The sequence below is a fragment of the Rhea pennata genome, chromosome 2, assembly GCF_028389875.1.
Source record: "Rhea pennata isolate bPtePen1 chromosome 2, bPtePen1.pri, whole genome shotgun sequence".
In the NCBI taxonomy this organism is placed as follows: Eukaryota; Metazoa; Chordata; class Aves; order Rheiformes; family Rheidae; genus Rhea; species Rhea pennata.
Window position 1 is genome coordinate 53,827,850 of NC_084664.1, and position 20,414 is coordinate 53,848,263.

General features: G+C 41.0%; 1 protein-coding gene across 1 annotated transcript in view; it reads left to right on the forward strand.

The window, feature by feature from the left end:
* Positions 1 to 18,709, forward strand: part of BMPER (BMP binding endothelial regulator) — a 150,399-nt gene extending 131,690 nt beyond the window's left edge. The window contains exons 14-15 of the mRNA XM_062567902.1: positions 12,372 to 12,502; positions 18,462 to 18,709. Coding sequence (XP_062423886.1) covers positions 12,372 to 12,502; positions 18,462 to 18,643 — 313 coding nt within the window. The 3' untranslated portion in view covers positions 18,644 to 18,709. The remainder of the gene's footprint in view (positions 1 to 12,371; positions 12,503 to 18,461) is intronic.
* Positions 18,710 to 20,414: the final 1,705 nt, after the last annotated feature.

Consider the following 20,414-nt stretch of genomic DNA (forward strand, 5'->3'; position numbering starts at 1 on the left):
GAATATGCAAAGGTGGAACCAGAAATGCCTGAGGAAACATAAAGGCAGAAACTAAGTCTCCAGCTTGAAGAAGGTCAGCTTCACCAAGGTCAGGGCAACTAAGCCAGGACTGCAGTTTTGGATTCAGGTTCCTGAACTCTGTGTGAAGCATGCTTTATGTGCCTACCTCTTTCCAAAGATCTGGGCCAAGACAATGCAGGAAGCTATAAACCTAAAGATAGAATGTTTTTTGAACATTACAGTGCAGGTAAGCTGTTTTTTATGGCCCCTATTTCAAGTTCTATTTTTTGCCAATTATCTTTCATGAAGAGCAAATAGTGAAACCTTGGCGATGAAAGGGACTGTGAGCATGTGACAGACTGGAAGTGTGACATGCTTGCTGTGAGCTGGACTTTGGTGAAATAAGCCTTTGGCTCTTGCTCTATAAAGGGAGCAAGGTGAAGAGAAATGTTTTCTAGGTAGTGTTCTCCTATCTACTCCTTTCCTTGCCCTCTCTTTCGTTTTCCGTCTGGAGCCAGCAACTTTTTAAATGCTCTGCAGCCACCTAGAGGAAAAATATGCTGTATTGTAGTTAATTTTATAAGGATTAAGCCAGAGAATGGGCTCTGCAGAGTTTTTAAGAATGTGTGATTCTAGACTAGCCAGCCTGTTTATTATTGTATCGTGAGACTTCCTTGGAAATATATACAGTGTATCATCATCAAAAGCTGAAGATAACTTCAGTTTATGTTTAGACTTTGGAAATATTTCCTGCTTCATGTCCTCATTGTGCTTGTTATTGAATATGACATATTTTTGTGACAGATAGCATAGCAGGGCTGCAGTATGCATTGTAGGCAGGGAGAAGGAGATGATCTGTTTTGAATTTTTATGTTAGGAGATTTAAAGCTTGCATTATTTTATATGGCTACCTCATGAATATGGCAGTATGCTATTGGCATAACTAGATGGTTTATGTTTCTCTAGGGCCATGACTTTAAAACCTTTCAGTAATTTTTGAGGTTCTGTGGTGTTTATAAACTCCTGACAAATCTCTGGCTTTTCTCAGATGAGGACTGTCACAAGTAATACACTAATGGGCTCTCTGTCTTCTACAGTGAAAGTTGATGCAGTCAGATTCATTTAGTCTATACCATGTTCATTTGCAGTGCATGAAACATAACAAAGTTTAACTCTTGATTGAAAGTACCACTTGAATGCTATAAAGTTACGTATTAAAACATAGCTGAATTGCCTGAACTGATTATTTTTCTGTTTCTCTAGATAAGATGTAACAGCTCAGTCTCCACTTGTGCCTGAAGAACTGGAGACTGGGTGAAATCTTTAAAAATCAAGTCTAGACACAGAGAAAAAGATAAAATGTTTTGTCAATTATATAATCCAGAATCTGTAAAATATTACTGATTTTTCGTGGCAGCTATGACAGAGGACACTGAAAAATTCTGTTACGATGGAGTGACTTTCTATCACAAGGCAGATTCACATAAGCAGGCATAAGGTAGTCTAAGCTACGCAAAGTGTGTGTGCACAATGAGCAGACTGGAAATGCGGAAGTACTGGTATGGATGTTCAGAAGATCCACTAGAACATCATCCATGCCTTTTTTGCCATCCATGTCATACTCAAATACCAGTATGACATCATGGTATTCAAGCTACTGAAGACTGAACATTGCTGTGTTATGTAAGAACAGGATAAATAATATGGAATTTTATTGGTTTAACAAATTCTAAACAGGGGATTATGAAATTTAGGGATTAGTCTAGGTTTTGGCTTCTGAGCGGGGATGATGGAGTTTTGAAGACAGAAAGTGGGTCAATTTGGTCAAAACTGCAGCAGTGTTTTACAATCTCATCCATAGGGAAGCAGTGATGAGCACATAGGCTCTGGACCTTAGCCGTTGGGTCTAAGAAAGGTACTTTTATTGGTAGAAAATCCCTTCAGAGGTGTATTTTCTCTGTGAACATTAAACGCACAGAGCACAGAGTTTTTGCTCCAGAAAGATTGGTACCACATTGGGTAGCACCCAACATACCGCTATTGTAATTTTCACCAATTATATAATGCTTATTTGCAAACAGATCATTATGAATATTTATTAACTGAAGCAGTACTTCAGAAACCAGGTTCCAGTTTTGCAGGTGAGTTTACCTCTGTACCTTTTTGTTCATCCAAACTTTTAATGCAGATGACCTCTTTAAAATGAGTTGGAAGCGCTGTCCATTCTAGAGCAAAGTTATTGTGGTTGGGGTTTTTTCCAACTAAATATACAAACTGCAGGTCATGCAATGTACAGACAGCCAAATCCTTTTGCAGTAATCCCACTAAAGAAAATGAACAGTTTGTATGCATACTGCTAGTACAAGTAAAAGAGACCAAGTATTGATGGGCACATTTCAGTGTGATGCTAGGCCCTTGCTTGAAAGGTGTTAAGACGTGTATGCTATGTGTCCACCCTATTCCAACAATTCCTTATTCAGACACCTATATAATGTACACAGAGATGTCATTTTTAACTTTTTCATTTCAAGATATTTGCTATGTGTGAATTCAGTCAAAACTGAGTTAGCATACATTCAAATCACAAAATCACAGAATAGTTGGGGCTAGAAGGGACCTCTGGAGATCATCTGGTCCAACCTACCTTCTCAAGCACAGTCAGATAGAGCAGGTTGCCAAGGACCATGCCCTGTCAGGCTATGAGTATCTCAAAGGATGGAGACACCACAACTTCTCTGGGCAACCTGGTCCAATGCTCAACTATCCTCACAGTGAAGAGTGTTTTCTCATAGAACTGGAATTTTCTGTGTTTAAGTTTATGCCCATTGCCTCTAGTCTGGTCACAGGGAACCACTGAGAAGAATCTGGCTCCATTGTATTTACATAGTTCTGTCAGATATTTATACACATTGATAAGATCACCCCTGAGCCTTCTCTTCTGCAGGCTGAACTCTCTCAGCCTCTCCTCCTATGAGACATGCTCCAGTCTCCTAATCATCTTTACTACCCTTCTCTGGCCTTGCTCCAGTAAATTCATGTCTGTCTTCTACTGGGGAGCCCAGCCTGGACCCAGCACTCCAGATGTAGCTTCACCAGGGCTGAAATGAGGGGAAGGGTCACCTCCCTCAACCTGCTGGCAACTCTCTGCCTGATGCAGCCCAAGATAATCTTGGCCTTCTTTGCCACAAGGACGCACTGCTGGCTTATGTTTGACCTGTTGTCCACCAGGACCCCCAAGTCCTTCTCTGCAAAGCTGTTCTCTAGCTAGTCTTCTCCTAGCTTGTTGGATATTTCTTTCAAATGTCATAACTTGAAAAGTTAGACTCTGCATGACCTAGCACAGCTGTGCCAGAATGAGGGCAAAACCCTCTCCCACTTCCTGAAAGTGAATAGGAAGGCAAGTGGTCATTTCTTCTAGGGGCCGTGTTTCCATATTCTGAGCAGTTTTTGAGTAAAAATGCACTCTCTCTGAAAGTAGCAAGTCTTCTGCTCTACTGTACTGTAACCTTCAGCTCGAGGAAATATTCTGAGTCATACCAGATGCTTCTTGGAGCCCAGCATGGGACTTTATTGTCTTCCTCAGTCATAGTTCAGCTATTTCCCCATGGAGGGACTTCAGCCAGCCTTTCTGTTCTCAGGACCAGAAACAGCTTTTAAAGTAACAGATGCTTATATGGATCTTAGCACAAGATAGTAAAAGCCTGTTTAACATACTAGTAAGAATAACAGCATCATGAAGGCAGAAGTGGTGAAGGTTGTTTGTCTGTTTTGGGGGTATTTTTGATTTATTTGGTCCCACATCCCTCCTTTTAAGTGCCTTTATGACTTCTATTGCACATTCAGAGAAGATTATGAACATAATGTCAGGGTAGTTTTGTCCCAATAACGTTAATTCTCTGCAGTTTTAGAAAATGTTCCAAAATATTGCATTGTTCATTTTACCATATTCTTGTGGGTAATGTTGGTTAAGGCAATAAAATGCAATTTTGGACAGCATGCTCTTTATATAAAGGCTAAAAATACACAGAGAATACTCTTTTTGGCATTTTCCAAAGGTCTTTGGATAATACTTTTAGTGGTGTGTACTACAGGCTTATGGTGATACTGTGCAGCATAGTATGCTTTTTCAGAGGTCTGCAAGGACTTTCATGTTTTTGTGAGTCACTGGAAAATACCTTTTTGCTTACTGTTTGTGAGGAAAGTATGGATTATCAGCTTTTTTAAAGGAGCTGGATATGCAAAGAAATCAAAATTGAATTACCCTCTGTCTTTGGTATGTTGAAAATTACAAACAATAATTATCACTTGAATTTAAAGAATCTTTTTTCCCAACTTGACAGGACTCCTCTAAACAACTACTTTGGAAGGGTGCCTTGGCAATGCAGGAATAGATGTGGATATCTTGTATGTTTCTGTTTAATGATCTATGAGTGCCAAATCTATATCTGTATCAGGAACAATGGCATTCAGAGTGAAATTAGGACTCCTCAGTTTATGCATATCGTGACTACTATGCCCAAGAAATCTTAAATCACATTCAGCTCTCAATCTTTAGTGATGTTCCATATTTTATCATTTCTTTCTGCTTGGTTTCATGTGACAGAACAGTCTACAGTTGACTCAAAGATGTAAAATATGTCAGAGATGAGGATGAAACTTGAACCACTCAGATGCTCACTACTGCAACCTCCTCCTCTACAATCTGCCAAGAGTAACTGTGATACTCTCAAACATTATGGCCAGTGCTCTCAATGATTTCCCTGCAGAAAGCGTATGCCTGCAATAGATTTCTGATTTGCTACACACCGCTCACAGAAGATGAACTGTGAGTTGCCTTTCTGCTCCCACATTTCTAGGGTTTTTTGGAGCCAGTTCAGCAGTGTGGGAGTTCTTATACCATGGAGGAGTCTCCAGGGTAAAGCATGTGTAGATTGGCTACTATGTACTCCATGTGCTTTCCCGCTTAACAGAGTAGGTTGAGGCTTTTATAATTTTACTTTGTTATGGACACTTTTATCAGAGCCCTGATTTAAGTAGTGTCACCACTGTTATACTGTGTGGGAATAGCACAAAGCTAATGCAGGTATAGTTACCTAGCTACCTTGGCAGAAATAATCCATAAAGATGACTGCCTTTGCTTCATGAGAGAGCCTGTTCCACAGGCAAGGATTTTGAGTGAATTGTCAATAAATGTAAGGACTTCTGTGTTTTTGTCAGCCTCCAAAATTATCTTCTTCATGAGTTACTTGCTGCTTTTTTATTAATATCAGTAAATTCTGGAGGAAGAGAGATTGATCTCAAGCCTCAAAGCCATAAAAGGTCTCCAACTCCAAATATCAAGCTTCAATACTTCAGTAAGATTAAACATGCACACACAGACAAGAGAGTTTACAATAGCAACAGCATGAGCCTTTCCATTATAATCCAGTGTTAGGCTCATCTTCTGATCTTCTTACCTTGTGAAATGACTTTTGCACTTTGTGGCCATAAATAATGGAAACTGCTTGTGACCTTTGTAGGAAGAACAGCCCAAAGAAACTTTTTCTTGTAACAATGGAACTTCTGACAGAAGACACTGGCTTTTATTTTTCCTGTAAAAGAGGGAAAAAAGGGTCTAATTTTGGATCCAGAAAATGAATCTGGAGTTCTGTTCCTAAATTGTGAGCTCTCCAGTTTGATTATAGGGATCCAACTTGGCTGTCATGTAGAATTTGGCCGTTTTCATAACTGATGCTAAATTAGGCCAACCTTGTGCTCAGCCTCAGATATTTGCATACCAATAAGTTCTCCTGAAAAGTCTGTCTCACAGGATGGTCGGACTGGAAATTGATCCTCCTCTTTAGGCAGACCATCAGGCTTTGGAGTTTTTAATGTACAGCTAGCCCAGATATGGAGAACAAGTCCCTGCACTGCCTAATGCCTCAGTTTCCACCTATGTAAGGTAGGAATAGTGATGTATTATCTCCAAGCACTTTTTAAAAGTCCTTTGGAACTGATGGAACAGGGAAGGGGAAGATGTTCACGGTTTCCATCTGTGTAGATCCATTGCTTGTAGGTACCAAAAGGTTTGAATAATGTGCTACATCATATTTCTGTTGTGAAATGAGAAAAACAAAATATTAAATGCAAAAAGACACAGTCCCTCCTAATACAGTTGGTTTGGGATTTTTGTATACTGCAAAGTAGAGTACAGCCAGTGACACAGAACATCTGCAATTTCAATCCCACATGGCACAGACTATGGCTGCAGGATCCATTGCTGTGATCTTTCTTCTTACTAATAGTGCATGTAACACAGGACTCATTTCTTGCCCTTTGTGAGACTTGGAGCCTTTCCATAGTTTAATGTGAAAAAGGGCTGTTGCTGGAGTGTACTCATCCTGTTTGCTTTGAAGATGTGGAAGCAGTGTGTGTGTCTCCTTCAGGGGTGAGTCCCACAGTTGCTGGTTGCCTTTATTTTCCTGGATTTCTCTTTGCAACAGTTTGTGCTTATACACACCTGTTTAGCACCAGCGCTAACACACACCTTGCAGGCAATACAGGCAGCATCAAAAAGAGTCACAGTGAGGTGTTCAGGACTAGGGGAGGGATGAAAGGTTGCCTCTTCTATGGTGCTGGGCTCCAAATAACATGCTTTGCAGAAGGAAGGCTTACAGGAAAGAAGAGCACTTTTTCCCTAGCTTGATGCGAACAGGTTTCAAAGCTTGTTTTATTCACTCTGTGTTCTTGGTGGTCTGATAGCTCCCTGTATTGCACGTCTTCCCTCACTGGGAAACTGGCACGTGAAATCCACTATTTATTTTTAAAGAGAGCCATATTATGTACTTCAGCTACGTAGAGAAAAGTGGTGTATAGGAAATGTCTGCTTTGTTCCATGTGCAAGCATGTATATGTGTGTACTACTCCTGTGCCTGGGAAGGTATCCTTTTGTCTAAACAAAAGTATAAGGCTCTGGGAAGGTATGGCTGAGTTTAAAGGATGCTAGAGAGGAAAGCTATGACATAGAAAGGAAAATAACATCTCCTGCTATCCATTAGAACTACTTGGGACAGCATGTGGGATTATTTTATTGTCACAGGAGTGCACAAATAATTATGTCAGCTTGCTTAAGATGCAAATGCCTGTCCTTTTTAATCAGCATGCTGTTCTGTTCTTAAGGTAACACCAGTATCACATGGGATTTCTCACCTAAACTCTGGTGGTGATAGGATTTTCTCTCCTATAAAAGATAGTGAAACAAGAGGCATCATCGGAAAAATAATTTTTTTTAGAAATCTTAATATATCCTTAGTATAAAATTTTGGACCACAACTTCATTACATCAGTATATGATTTCACAGAGGGCAGAGTAAAGGCTGTCTGAGGTACCTTGTGTGTATTTCCACAGCTGGTAAAATGGCATTATTTTATAAGTAACTTCCACTGCAGTCCTCCTGTGGAATTATTTCTGTATGGCTATGATTTTTTGACATTTAAGCCTTTGATGTATATTCTCAATTTTTTTAAAAAGCAAATATTTTGGTCTGAAAAAGAATCACAATACCTTGGAAGAGCCAAAAATCTCCATTAATGGGCAGTACAATAACTGGACATTGTTGCTTCATTGTCAGAAAAAATCCAAATTTTTAATATAAACATATTTTTGTGTTGTTTGAACAAGCCAATCAGTTTAGAGCAGTTTAGTGGCATAGAACCTATTTATCAAATTCAAAGGAGGAACGAAGAAGAGGCAGAATTTGAAGTTATACACAAGAATTTTGAAATGTATCAATCACTGGAGGGGGTAAAAAAGAAAGCTACAGGCCCACAAAAGATTTTTGAAAGGGGAAAATATTAGGACAGCACACGAGAATCAGTTTTTGATTTCAACTAATGAAACACCCCATACTATCCTTCTAATACGACTGAAGAATAACATCAAGAGTAACTGTGAGAAATGTAATTAAATGTCAGAAGTAAACACAACTTAAAAAAAAAAAAAAAAAAAGTGAAGCCAAAGCTTGACCATGGGACATTGCCACCTCTCTCTTGCTAGCCAGCCCCCCAGAGGAAGGACATCTCCTCTGCTACAGCCTTTCCCAGAAGTGCCCTTTGACTCTCTTGGTGGCCTTGCCTGGAGTTTCCCGCGGGGCACGCTAGAGGGAAGCAGTGACTGTGTTGGTTATCAAACAAACCAAGTATCAGCTCCCTGTGGATTTCAGAAGGGATATAAGAAGACCCCCCTCAGCTGAACTGCCAATCTGTCTAACTGCAATTAATATTAAGGCATTAAATTTGCCAGCAAGGAATTTCATGAGAAGAAAAAAATCGATTTTGAGTGTTGACTAGGCTTGGCAGTTGTGAATATACTTTCCTTTATTCCCATTTTTCTTTATTATTTAACCTTAAAAACAATTAGCAACTACAACTGATTAATCAAACAACAGCAATCTGAACAACTGATCCTCAGCCAAACCTAGGGATTGAGCCCAACAGCTGTTATGAGTATTAAGCACTGAGGAAAATAAGAATCACACAAGCAATTAGGGGTGTAATGAATGAGAATGCTGATAATGAAAAAGCAGAGGAGACTGGGGGTGAGCCTATGCCCTGGTCTTTCTTAGTTATTAATATAGATGTAGCCTGAGCATCTGAACCCATAGTTCTGGGGACTGTCCATCGCTTGGCACATTAGGTTTTGGTGCTGGGAAGTTGCATGACCTGATACGAGCAACTGAGGCAGCTTAACTGCACTGGTTCCCGCTGGGGCTGGCATCGTCTCTAAGTAACCAGAGACTCTCATGGTGCAAAACTGTAAATCTGTGCTCTCAAAACCAGAGGAAGTACCTCAGGTTTAGGATTTTATAATTCCTAAGGCAGGAAGTCAGTGAGCACATAACCAGCCTAGCACTGGCAAGCATCCCTAAACTCCCTGGGCTTAAGTAATAACTACATTTTAGTGGAGAGCAGTAAAATGTGTTTGCTCAAGGAGGCTAGCACAGCAACGAAAAAGGTAATGAAATGCTATCTTGATATCTGACTCCCTCTGTGGAGAATAGTGGAGGCTGTCTTTGTGCTCGTAATTTGCTACAGTAGCAAACAAGCATCTACTTTACTGTGAAATGAGACAGGGACCTCTTAAATGGCGTGGGGGATACTGAACATCTCCTGTTTTATAGCGGTGCCTGTGAACCACAGAACAGGATGCTAGCGAAAGAGCACAGCATGTGGTGGCCAAAGCCAACTGTGTAAAGCTGTTCAGTGGAAAGGTGACCCTATACGCTTATGCAAGGCCTTTTATCAGTGACGATACCAAACAGTGCCAAGCATGTTGTCCTAATCTGTTCCTTGCAGCCTATACAGGAACATCTGCTATTCTAAAAGATGTGAAGGGACCTACTGCAGAACTAAAGCAAAATGAAAGTACATTTTTGCTAAGAAGTAACGTTATTTCAAATGAAAACTGCTGGGCTGTAAACATAAAAATGTTGTCTATTTGATACAAAGCAATTCTATTTGTTCGTATTATGTGTATATGGATAAATGCAGGATAGATACCTTTTTGTATTAGCACTTATGTTGCTTATTTGTCACAGTGAATTTTTAGGTAAGTTCATGTTGGGGGTTTGCTGAGGGTAAAAATGATTGAAAGCTCATGAAAATGCCAGGCAGAGCTATTAAGTATAACTGTATGGAAGGTCATGGAAATAGCCAGTGACTTTGACAAGGGGAAGTGCTCCTCTTTAAGGAGCACTGTTGACTATCATAGAATCAGTAAGGTTGGAAGGGACCTCTGGAGATCATCTAGTCCAACCTCCCCGCTCAGCAGGGGCACCTAGAGCATGTTAGACAGGGTTGCATCTAGGCAGGCCTTGAAGATCTCCAGAGAAGGAGACTCCACAACCTCTCTGGGCAACCCAGTCCAGTGCTCCGTCACTCTCTCAGTGAAGAAATTCCCCCTCACGGTCAGGCGGAACTTCCTGTGCTTCAATTTCTGCCTATTGCCTCTTGTCCTGTCATATGGGACAACTGAAAAGAGTTTGTCCCCGTCCCCTTGGCACCTTCCCTTCAGGTATATATTATACACATTGATAAGATCCCCCCTCAGTCTTCTCTTCCCCAGGCTGAAGAGGCCCAGCTCTCGCAGCCGTTCCTCATAGGGCAGATGCTCCAGCCCTCTGATCATCTTTGTAGCCCTATGTTGGACTCCCTCCAGTAGCTCCATGTCTCTCTCGTACTGGAGAGCCCAGAACTGGACACAGTGCTCGAGATGAGGCCTCCCCAGGACTGAGTAGAGGGGCAGGATCACCTCCCTCGACCTACTGGCAACACTCTTCCCAATGCACCCCAGGATACCATTGGCTTTCTTGGCCACAAGGGCACATTGCTGGGTCATAGTCAACTTGTCATCCACCAGCACTCCCAGGTCCTTCTCTGCAGAGCTGCTCTCCAGCAGGTCAGCCCCCAGCTTGTACTAGTGCCCAGGGTTATTCCTCCCTAGGTGCAGGACTCTGCACTTGCCCTTGTTGAACCTCGTGAGGTTCCTCTCCGCGCAGCTCTCCAGCCTGCCCAGGTCTCTCTGAATGGCAGCAGAGCCCTCAAGTGTGTCAGCCACTCCTCCCAGCTTGGTATCATCAGCAAACTTGCTGAGGAGGCACTCTGTCCCCTCATCCAGGTCACTGATGAAAAAGTTGAACAGGATGGGAGCCAGTACTGAGCCTTGGGGGACACCACTCACCACAGGCCTCCAACCGGACTACACGCCACTGATGACAACCCTCTGAGCTCTGCCTTTCAGCCAGTTCTCAATCCACCTCACTGTCCACTCGTCTAACCCACACTTTTCTGAGCTTATCTAGGAGGATGTTATGGGAGACAGTGTCAAAAGCCTTGCTGAAGTCAAGGCAGACAACGTCTACTGCTCTCCCCTCATTTACCCACCCAGTCTTTCCATCACAGAAGGCTATCAGATTGGTTAAGCAGGATTTCCCCTTGGGAGCTTGTCTGTGTTTGAAAGGACAGTAACTTTCTCTCCTAGTGTTGTATAAAGCACTCCCAGTGACTCTGAAGCATCTTGCAGGCGTTAGAGCTCCTGCTTGCTTTTGGTTGAGGTGCTCCTTTTCCAGGCCGTAGCTATGGGGAAGGCTTCTAGAAAAGTGAGCCAATACTTATCCATTTCCTGAAGACAATTTTTAGTCCCCAGTGAGGGAGTTTGACATGAAAAGCTCATTTGTGACTTTCAGCTCTTCGTCTCTGGAGACTTTGTGCCTCTCACAGGTGCTACAGTGTCCTCTTGGGACTGGCAACAGCAGCAGGTGTGCAGGGGCCTGGGTGCTCCTGCCCAGGGACACCCATGGGTCCCATGCAGAGCACCCAGGGGAAAGTGGGGGGATGGAGGGCCTGTTTTTTAAGGGGCTGAGTGTGCCTTCCCCACACTATGTCCCTGCCTTCCAATGATTTCCCTTGGAGCAGCGGATGCTCAGCATTTCTGAAAGCGAGCTGTTAGCATTTGCAGAAGTGCTAAGGCATTTTTTGCGTACTCAAAAACTGTTGTGAACCTTTTGCCAGTTACATTTTAGGCCTGTGCCAAATGGCACACATTCTGGGTGAGCTAACTTTAAATATAGTGGTGACATACGCAGTAGCAGTTTTGCTTTGGGCCATCTTACGGGCTTTGCTCCCGGCCACATTTTGCAGTGATTGCGTTGCACACAGTGGAAGAAGATGATGGTATTAACAAGCATCTGGGGGATTTCCTAGCACAGAAACTGCTCAGTTATGCTGCATCACCCCTGCTCCTTTATAGATCTCTTTAAGTCTGGCATTTAGTAGTGCTGCCATTGAGAAAATGGGCATAGAGCTGCTTTGAGACCTGCAAAGCAGGGAGAGGCTGGAGAGAAGGCACCGTTTCATCCCTTGCATGGCAGGGCATGTGCTTGTGGCCTGCAGAACTCCTCCATTTAACGCTGCTGCTGTTACTCATTTTTGTTGTTGTTATTTTCATTATTTTTATTATTACTATTATTAAATTAGTCTTCTCCAGGGAATAAGAAGCCTGTATTCTGTATTAACACAAAATTGTTGCAAATGATATTTACCTTCTGCCACTGATGTCTTTGTCCTCTCTGTGTCTTGGTTCTCATTCCACCTCCCTGTTGCTGTGTGATTCTCTCCTGGGTGCAGATGAGCCTTTTCTGCATCAGCACTGCTCATCAAAAAATGAGCTGAACCCTTTGGACGTGGCAGCAGCAAAGTATTTAACATGAACTCCATGTGAAGAATAAAAAAAAAAACCCAAAAAATGAAAGAAAGGAAAAAGGATGATTCCAAAGCTCACAGAGCTATTTGTCAAATCTTCTCTTGCTTATTTGTTTCTGGGCATTTTTCTGCAGGTCCTGCGTGACAGACATGTGCGAGTGTCCAGTTCATAAAAACTGCTACTGCGAGTCATTCCTGGCCTATGCCCGAGCCTGTCAGAGGGAAGGCTTGAAAGTCCAGTGGATCCCTGAGCAAAACTGTGCAGGTAAGTGTTTTCAGATTGCTTCATTGCAACCCAGCACAGGGTATTATCCTGGGACTGGTGGAGGAAGATCAGAAATGAAGAACTGTTTAGAAAGGGCTGGAATTACATCGGCAGTGTGGTTAAATTGTGAACTACGGAGAAAGACCTTACCAGGAAAGATTTTCAACTAGCGAATATTAGAAATGTTTATTTCTTTGCAAAACTTTTCACCTCTAATGCCAGATGCCACTAATTTTGTGTACTTCCAGGAAGAAGCACATCTTTTTTATTCAGAATATGCAAATAGGTGGTTACCAATAATATTTAATTTCCTTTACCCTCCTGTTAAGGTACAGTTATATCTTCAGAGACAACATATATATATAATAAGTACAATGAGGGAAGAAGAGATAATGTTTTTAATGGGAATATTAAAATGCTGAACTGCATTAATTTTGGTGCATGGGCCAGATTCCCCATGTGATTAGTACTGCATTAATTACAAGTAATTGTGAGTAATTGTTTCCAAGAGAAGTGGTGGTCTGTGGTCATGGGTACTTGAAGTAAAATGCAATATTGCAGATGAATATTTCCCCAGATGATGGTCCTGTTAATTTAGGACACTCTATAATGGCATCAATTGTCTGGACATGTATTCAGATTTATGTAAAGCAATTGATAGTAATAAAAAAATGAGAGAAGGATATTCTACGCTGGTTAAAGAGCTATTACTCTGTGGTCCTTTTCGGTGATTGTATGTGGCTCAGAGCCCACTCTCTCAACTTTAATTTCCTTTTACGTTGAAGTCACAGTAGCAAGAGTGGGTGAGAGACACAGCAAATTACGTTTGACTAACTGTTCCTGAAAGGCTTGATTTTTTCTTACAAAGGAACAGAATTATCCAAACAGGGTGTCACTAAATGAACACACTGTTCAAGAATGTGTTCTCAAATAATATTAATGACATAAGTAATTTTAATCTATTGATCCAGTAGCAGATCAGAGCAGAACCCACAACAAGCAGCCTGAATGCTTTTTACTTTATTATTTTTGATCGAAGCACTTCAGACCCCAGAGTGGCAGATGCCATTCCACATAGAATAAAAACTCCACTCTGTGCCTTCAGGGGTTTTTATAAGTGTTGGCATATCATGACTTCACTAACTGAGGTTTTCTTTCATAATTTTTGTGGTATCTTGCCAAAGAGAAGAAAAATTTCTAAGGCAAAAACAGTCCTTGAGAGAACATTATGAAGGAATTTAAACATGCATCTTCCATTAAAGCTAATGAAAGAGATACTTAAATCCACTTGAGCTTTTTAATCTCAGCGCAAACTTCTAGAGGAGAAGGGGAAATCTTCTTGTTTAGCAGAAAATGTAGATATGCTGTATGTGGTAAAGCATTCAGTATCTGAGTAGCACAGTATTCTATAGTAAATGGTATGATAAGCATTAAATTAAATTAAAGTGCATCCACTGCACTTCTTACCTTATTAGTGCCCAGGGTCAAGGTTTTAATCTTTAACTCACTTTTTTTTCCCCCCAAAAAAAGCCTTTTTAGTTACAATTATTGTGGCCTAATTATGGATAAAAGTTTCTGAGTATGAAACAATATATCCCTAATAAAATTTTAGCATTCTGTGACTTTCATTTCCTGTTTGACATTTCATAGCTGGTGGGATACTTGGAAGAGCTGTGTTCTGATGAAAACGGAGTATATTTATTAGTAAAACCAGGTTTTAATTATTCTTTTGTGTGTTATAAAACCAGATCTTGTGTGGTTGCCAGTTCCCCTACCCTGACTGCTGTACGCTTGGCTCATTTTTATAATCTTTAGAAAGCTTGCGCTGTCTGGACAGTCAGCCAAACGGGATGCTCAGGAGGCAAAATTATATGTCTTGTTCCCTACATGCTCTTCCTCCTCCCTCAGCTAGGCAGTGTTTCCTCCTCTAACTCATCAACTAAATACTGCAGCACAAAGCTTGGTGTACTTTGGGGCTAGCTTGGTAAGGAGAGTTATCAGCTGTCATTAAACAGGATGGGTGAAGAGAAGAAGCTAATTAATAGTGAAGAAGGAGGGAGTTATTGTAGGAAAAGGTTGCTGAGAGCTGCATGGGAACTTAGAGGGCTTGGAAACAAATCCAGGTTTCCATGGAAGTGGTGGAGAGTGAGTGCTATTATGATAGATAGAAAAAATATATATATACGGAGGAGAAGAAAAAAGCAGGAGAGTCAGGGTGCAGGAAGGAAAAAATAAAAGAAAGTAGTATATGAGATAGGGAATATATATGCCATAGGGAAAAGAAAGATTACAAATGGAAGGAAGAGGTAAGAAACAGCAGGAAGATAGAAAGGAAGTGGTTTTTTTTTTTTTTTTTTTTTTTTTTTTAAGATAGAAAGGAACATTTTTTTTTCAGCCCAAGAAAGGATAAGAAAGCAGTTTATCAGGAGGAGTTAAGTAAACTGAGGATGAGGAAAGGCCTTGTCCTCTAGTAATTTAACACTGAAATCCTGAGGGCGTTGAGGCTAATGGCAGAAGGCAGTAACCCTCACCACAGGCACGACTACACAGACAAAAGCAAGGCAAGGATGAACAGTAATAAAGTGTAAAGTGCTCATGGGAGCATCGAGAAGGGGCTGACATGCTCCAGCAGCCTCCTAAAACCTGAACAATTTTCTTCTTTGATCTCTATGTGTTCAGTGGAACTAGAGGAGGATGAGTCTAGATCTGAATATGTCTCTTCTCTGCTGGATCTCCTCTCTTCTGCTGTGGAATTTCCTATCCAAAGTCACCCTTACCCCTGGTACATTTTGCTTACCTTTAACCACTTTAATCTGCATGAATGAGTATCAGAGGCAGGAGGGCTATTTTGACTTTTCAGTGGAAATTTCTTAAAACCTGAAAGCTGAAAACATCAACACAACTGCATCACTAGAAGGCCAGAGTCCAGATCTATTACCTTCTCCTGCTCCATGTTAAAGAACATTTTGCGAGCTGCAAGCACTGTGAGTGACATCTAGCTTGTAAGTCCTACGAAATGCCTGGAAAGGACAAGCCGTGCGACACCAGCAGAAAAAGCAGCATGAGTTATTGATGCACAAATGTCACCTCAGAAGTTTCTGTGGAATCAGATTTCCCAGATGCCATCTCACAAGGGAAGCCTGCAGAAGATCCCCCTGTGTATTTCGGCTTTTGTGCTGGGGAAGAAGAGCTATTACCAAGTAATTACAATCGTTTCTTCCAAGAGGCACAGACAGATACAAACCTTCTCTGTGAATGTGCCAAACTGGCTGGAATAAACCGGCTCTGGTCTGAAAATTGTAGAGCCTTATTAGGCAGGGTTTATTAGCTCAGGCACAGGGCTGTATTTATATGACTATATGGCTTCTGGACCGGAGCTGGCTACCATCCTGCCAGCTCAGAAAGCGGTCGGAGGAAGCTCGCATCTGTCATGCCAAACACATGTTCTAGAAGAAGAGTGGAAAAATCCCGTTGGGACTGGTAACATTGCAAAATGCAGTATTATTAGTAACTTTTGTGCTTTTTATTTTTGTGTGTGTGTGTGTGCTAGTTAGTGCGCTAAGGAAGTTATTACTAACAGAGCTTAGTGCTTTGAGAGAGGAATTTGCCCCGAAAGACGGGTGCAAAGGCATCACTTCTGTTTTCCATGTTTACATGGTACTGGTTCATTTCGGCAGTCCCTGGGAAGCCTACTGCAGAATGTCTTTATTTTTATTTTTCAAGCTGTTGATGAAGTGGAATGTTCTGGATCAATCACGCCACATGTTAACAACCAAAGCTCTCAACAATAAAAACCAGCCGGGGAATTTAAACAGCAGCCATCGTGCTTCCCCCCTCCCCCCCCCCCGCCCCAGTTTTCCCTAGACAGTAGGTTAATAATGCCATTAACAGCACTGACTGCAGCAGCGAGCCAAGCCCTCGCATCTTCTCCACGATGCAGTCTGAAGGAGAAGGAGGTGTTTCGCCACGCAAAGGGGCATCTGTCCACGTGGGGCAGGGCAGAGCTGGGCAGCACGTACGGATACTGCGGCGGTGGAGGGCAGCCTCTAAAATATTCTCATTTCCTCTGGGGCAGAGATGAGGAAGTGGAAAGGAGATCTGGAGCCAGCTTTCCTCCAACCCACCATCTGAGGCACCAAACAGAGCTCAGATGGAAAGAAAGGGCTGGCTACGAGTGCAGTAAAGCTTTGGGGGAGAAATCTCTACTGCCTAAAAACTTAAGCGTGCAGAGCTTGCTGCATGGAAATTGCATGTACCAGAGCCTGATGTTTCGTTTTTGTGGTTACTCAATTTAAGACCCTTTGAAAGGAAACTCATTCTCAGAGGGGAGGGACCAACGCTTCCGGTAAACAGGCCCCTTAAGATACTACGTGTTGTGCGTGGACAATCACTATCAGTCTTCAAACATCTCAGTCCACTTTTCTAGACAATTACTGCATGGTTTCCAAAGCCTTTTGAAGCTGCGTACATTTTAGTTTTACAGAGATTCAACCTCCATTTTAATACACTATGTAAGTAAGTGCAGAGCTTGTAGAGAATCTAATGTTTTACTGTACAATTAACATTGTTTGCATGTTTTCCAACCTTCTGAATTTCCCTTTTCATTTACATTTAATTTTATTTTTTCCTTTTACATTTTTTTCCTTCTTTAAATGCAGGAAAGTTATAGTGCAGAGCAAGATAGAAATGTAAGGGTGGAAAAAATTCCCCCAAAGACCTGTGCCTATAGGCAGAATAAGCATATCTAGAACATAGCTGGAAGATGTTTGTCCAACCTATTTTTAAATGCTATTCAATGAAAGTTTTTTCACAGACTTCTTAGGCAGTTCCTTCTAGTATTTTCTCATGTTTAAAGCTAGAAAGCTTTTTCCCCCCTAATATCTGTCCTAATATTCAGCTGCTAATTCTGTGTAACTCCAAGATTTTCTGCTGTACTATCCAATATTTCCCTTTTTTTGTTTGCTTGTTCCTTTAATCTCTGTGTTCTGAGATCTTTGTATGCATTCTTTCCTAAATTCTTTCCTCTCTCAGGCCTGACTTACGCAAATGTACGTCCTGGATGCTTGAGATTGTATTTCCATCTATCAGCTATCTGATCAGTACATGTTTTTGCCATCAAAACGGCTGTTTGAAAGAATAACAAGCTTTTATTCACTACTGAGCCATGTATTATTCTCCATACTAAAATGGCAGGATATAAATTGTTAAGAGTTTAAATATTGACCTGGTGGAGGTAAAGTGCTTTTAGCTGAGCCCTCAGTGGTCTTTCTGTTGGAAAACCATTGTACTGTCAGCCGCATAAATCAATGAATGGATACTAGAATCATTAAGTACAAGAATCGCCATTTCCAGTGATGCCTTGATAAAATAGTGTAAAGCATTGAAATCATTGTTTTGTTTTTTAGAAATGGAGCTGCTGAATTAACTGCACTGTTCTTACTTGCTACAATATGCAATACTGAAAGTATAATCTTAGGAAGTCTGATGTGGTGAATGACTTCCCTTTTTTTGTTCTTCTTTCCTTAAGAGTGGAAATGATAATTGTCTGTCTTTGTAAATGTTTCAGAAATCTTTGATAAAAGGCATCATACTAAATAAATAAAAACTGCAAAGCCTTAAATACAAAGCATAGATCTGCTTCTGGATAGGAACTATCTCGAAGTTTTGGGGATTTGAGATCTAGGTTTTCATTTCTATGCTTTGTATACAGTCAGCTGTGTTAAAATTCTGAAAAAGTTGAAGACTGTTACGAAATTAGATTTTGATACCTTTATATCTGCCATGTAAAGTAGCATTGCATTTAATGTAGTCAAATCTCTTTGCAAAAAACTTTTCTTCTAGATGATCGTAATACCAAAATGTGCTTTCAGATTTTTGCAATAGAAAGCGAGTAGAGAGGTATCTAACTTTATGTGCGTGACTGTGTGATACATTTTTTTCCCTTTTAACTGCCTTTCAGCAACCCAGTGTAAACACGGTGCGGTTTATGATACCTGTGGTCCTGGATGTGTCAAAACATGTGACAACTGGAATGAGATTGGCCCATGCAACAAGCCCTGCATTGCAGGGTGCCACTGTCCGGCAAATTTAGTTCTTCACAAAGGAAGATGCATCAAGCCAGTCCTATGTCCACAGCGATGACACTAGTTCTCTCTCCATGGACACTAATGTGGGCGTCACTGACACCTTTGAAGCTCACAGCTCGTGAAGGACTGCAGCTGTTTGTGTACAAATTCAGCAAAGTACACGCCTACTCAGAGTGTAAATATGCTCCTGGGTGTGTATTTGTGTGTTTATGTATACACACATGAGCATCTATAAAGATACATAAATGTATACTGTGTGTATGTAGATATACATATCTATACACAAGTGCCCTAAACGTAAGTACAACTCATATATTTATATATATATATGTACACACACACAAATATACATCATTTCTATATATCATAAAAGGATGAATTATTATATGTATATTTTTTGCTATAAAGTTTATGTATTGTTATTTCAAGGACACTAATCTGCAAGTCACGTGAGTTATTGTAAAAATAAACCAGGTGTTTTTAATATAATATAGTGGCATGAGAAGATTGGATGACTTTGCCATTGCATAAGTTTACCATTTCCAAGGAAACTTTTCTAGGGCCACAGCATTGCCAGACTGGATTAGTTTCAACACAGAACCTGGATTTACAGTTGTGCGGGAAACACATTTCTCTAGAGATGGAGGATTTATCTAGGAATATTTCATGTATACCTTAGAGCTGGATAGTGACTGGTGACAGTGGTTAATCATGCAGAGAAAGCTAGGGATCGGCTTTTATGCTTTACTGAAATTACCGTGCAAAAGGATTTCCAAAGCTGATTGGCCAGCTGCCAGCCTAGAGATATTTCTTTCTGGAACAGCACCAAAGAGTCAGGGGGCAGATTTTTAAGTGCTCGGCACCCAGCAGCTTGCTTTGAAAATTTGACTGCTTCCCATTTCATATCCTAATACTCCTTCTATGCTGTTGCGTTTGGTAGGAGCTGTGAATACACAATAAGGAGTCTGAAGAAAATATTGGTGTACCTTTTAGCCCCTTTAATATGTTCTAAACTGCTGGGTTTGTTCCATATTTCTCCAAAATATTATGCAAAAGCAAATCCCACTGTGAACTGGAGTTTTGGATTTCAGTGTGCCTTAAAACATGAAATAATGCCGTGTTTAGTAACTCATTTAATTTATCAGCATGGTTAAGAAAAAAGACAAATTCTCTCTTTCAAAAAAACAGTAGGGAATGTCAAATGCTAATTGGAAGGCTGCAATTTATTTCCTTACTGGTCTTTGCTTGAGGTTTACGAACATGTGGGCTCTGTGAAGTTTGCTTGACTTTTGAAGTCTCCCAGCGGAGAAGCAATAATATGGAATTTCATTAGAAACTGTTAAAAAAGCCATACAACTTTGTCAAGCCTGAAGAAAGGGGGGTTATTTTTCTTCCACTGGAAAACCTCCTGTAGAGCCTGGTGGAATGTCCTCTGGAGATGACAGAAATCTTTGGGCATCTGATTTAGGTTTATAATGAAGTAATATCCTCCCACACAGCCACTTCCATTATGCCTTGCATTGAAATTGCACGTTGTAACGCTTTGAACAGTTTTTCTTCCTTAATTCTTCTCGCTCCAGGAAGCTTCACAAAGTCTGAGTTTATAGTGTGTGAGTGGCTGTGACACTTGGGTTATGCAACCTGCCTGCGATCCTCTCTTAGGAGATGTTGAGGAAGTGTGGATAGCGTAGGCACCACACTCTCCCAAATGCTGTACCACCACAGTGTTAAAAAGAGCTGAGCAAATAATGCCAGGAGTGTTCCACAGATGTTTGTCCAAATCTTAAATAAATTCAGCTTGATCTTTTTATGTCCCTTTTGTGTTC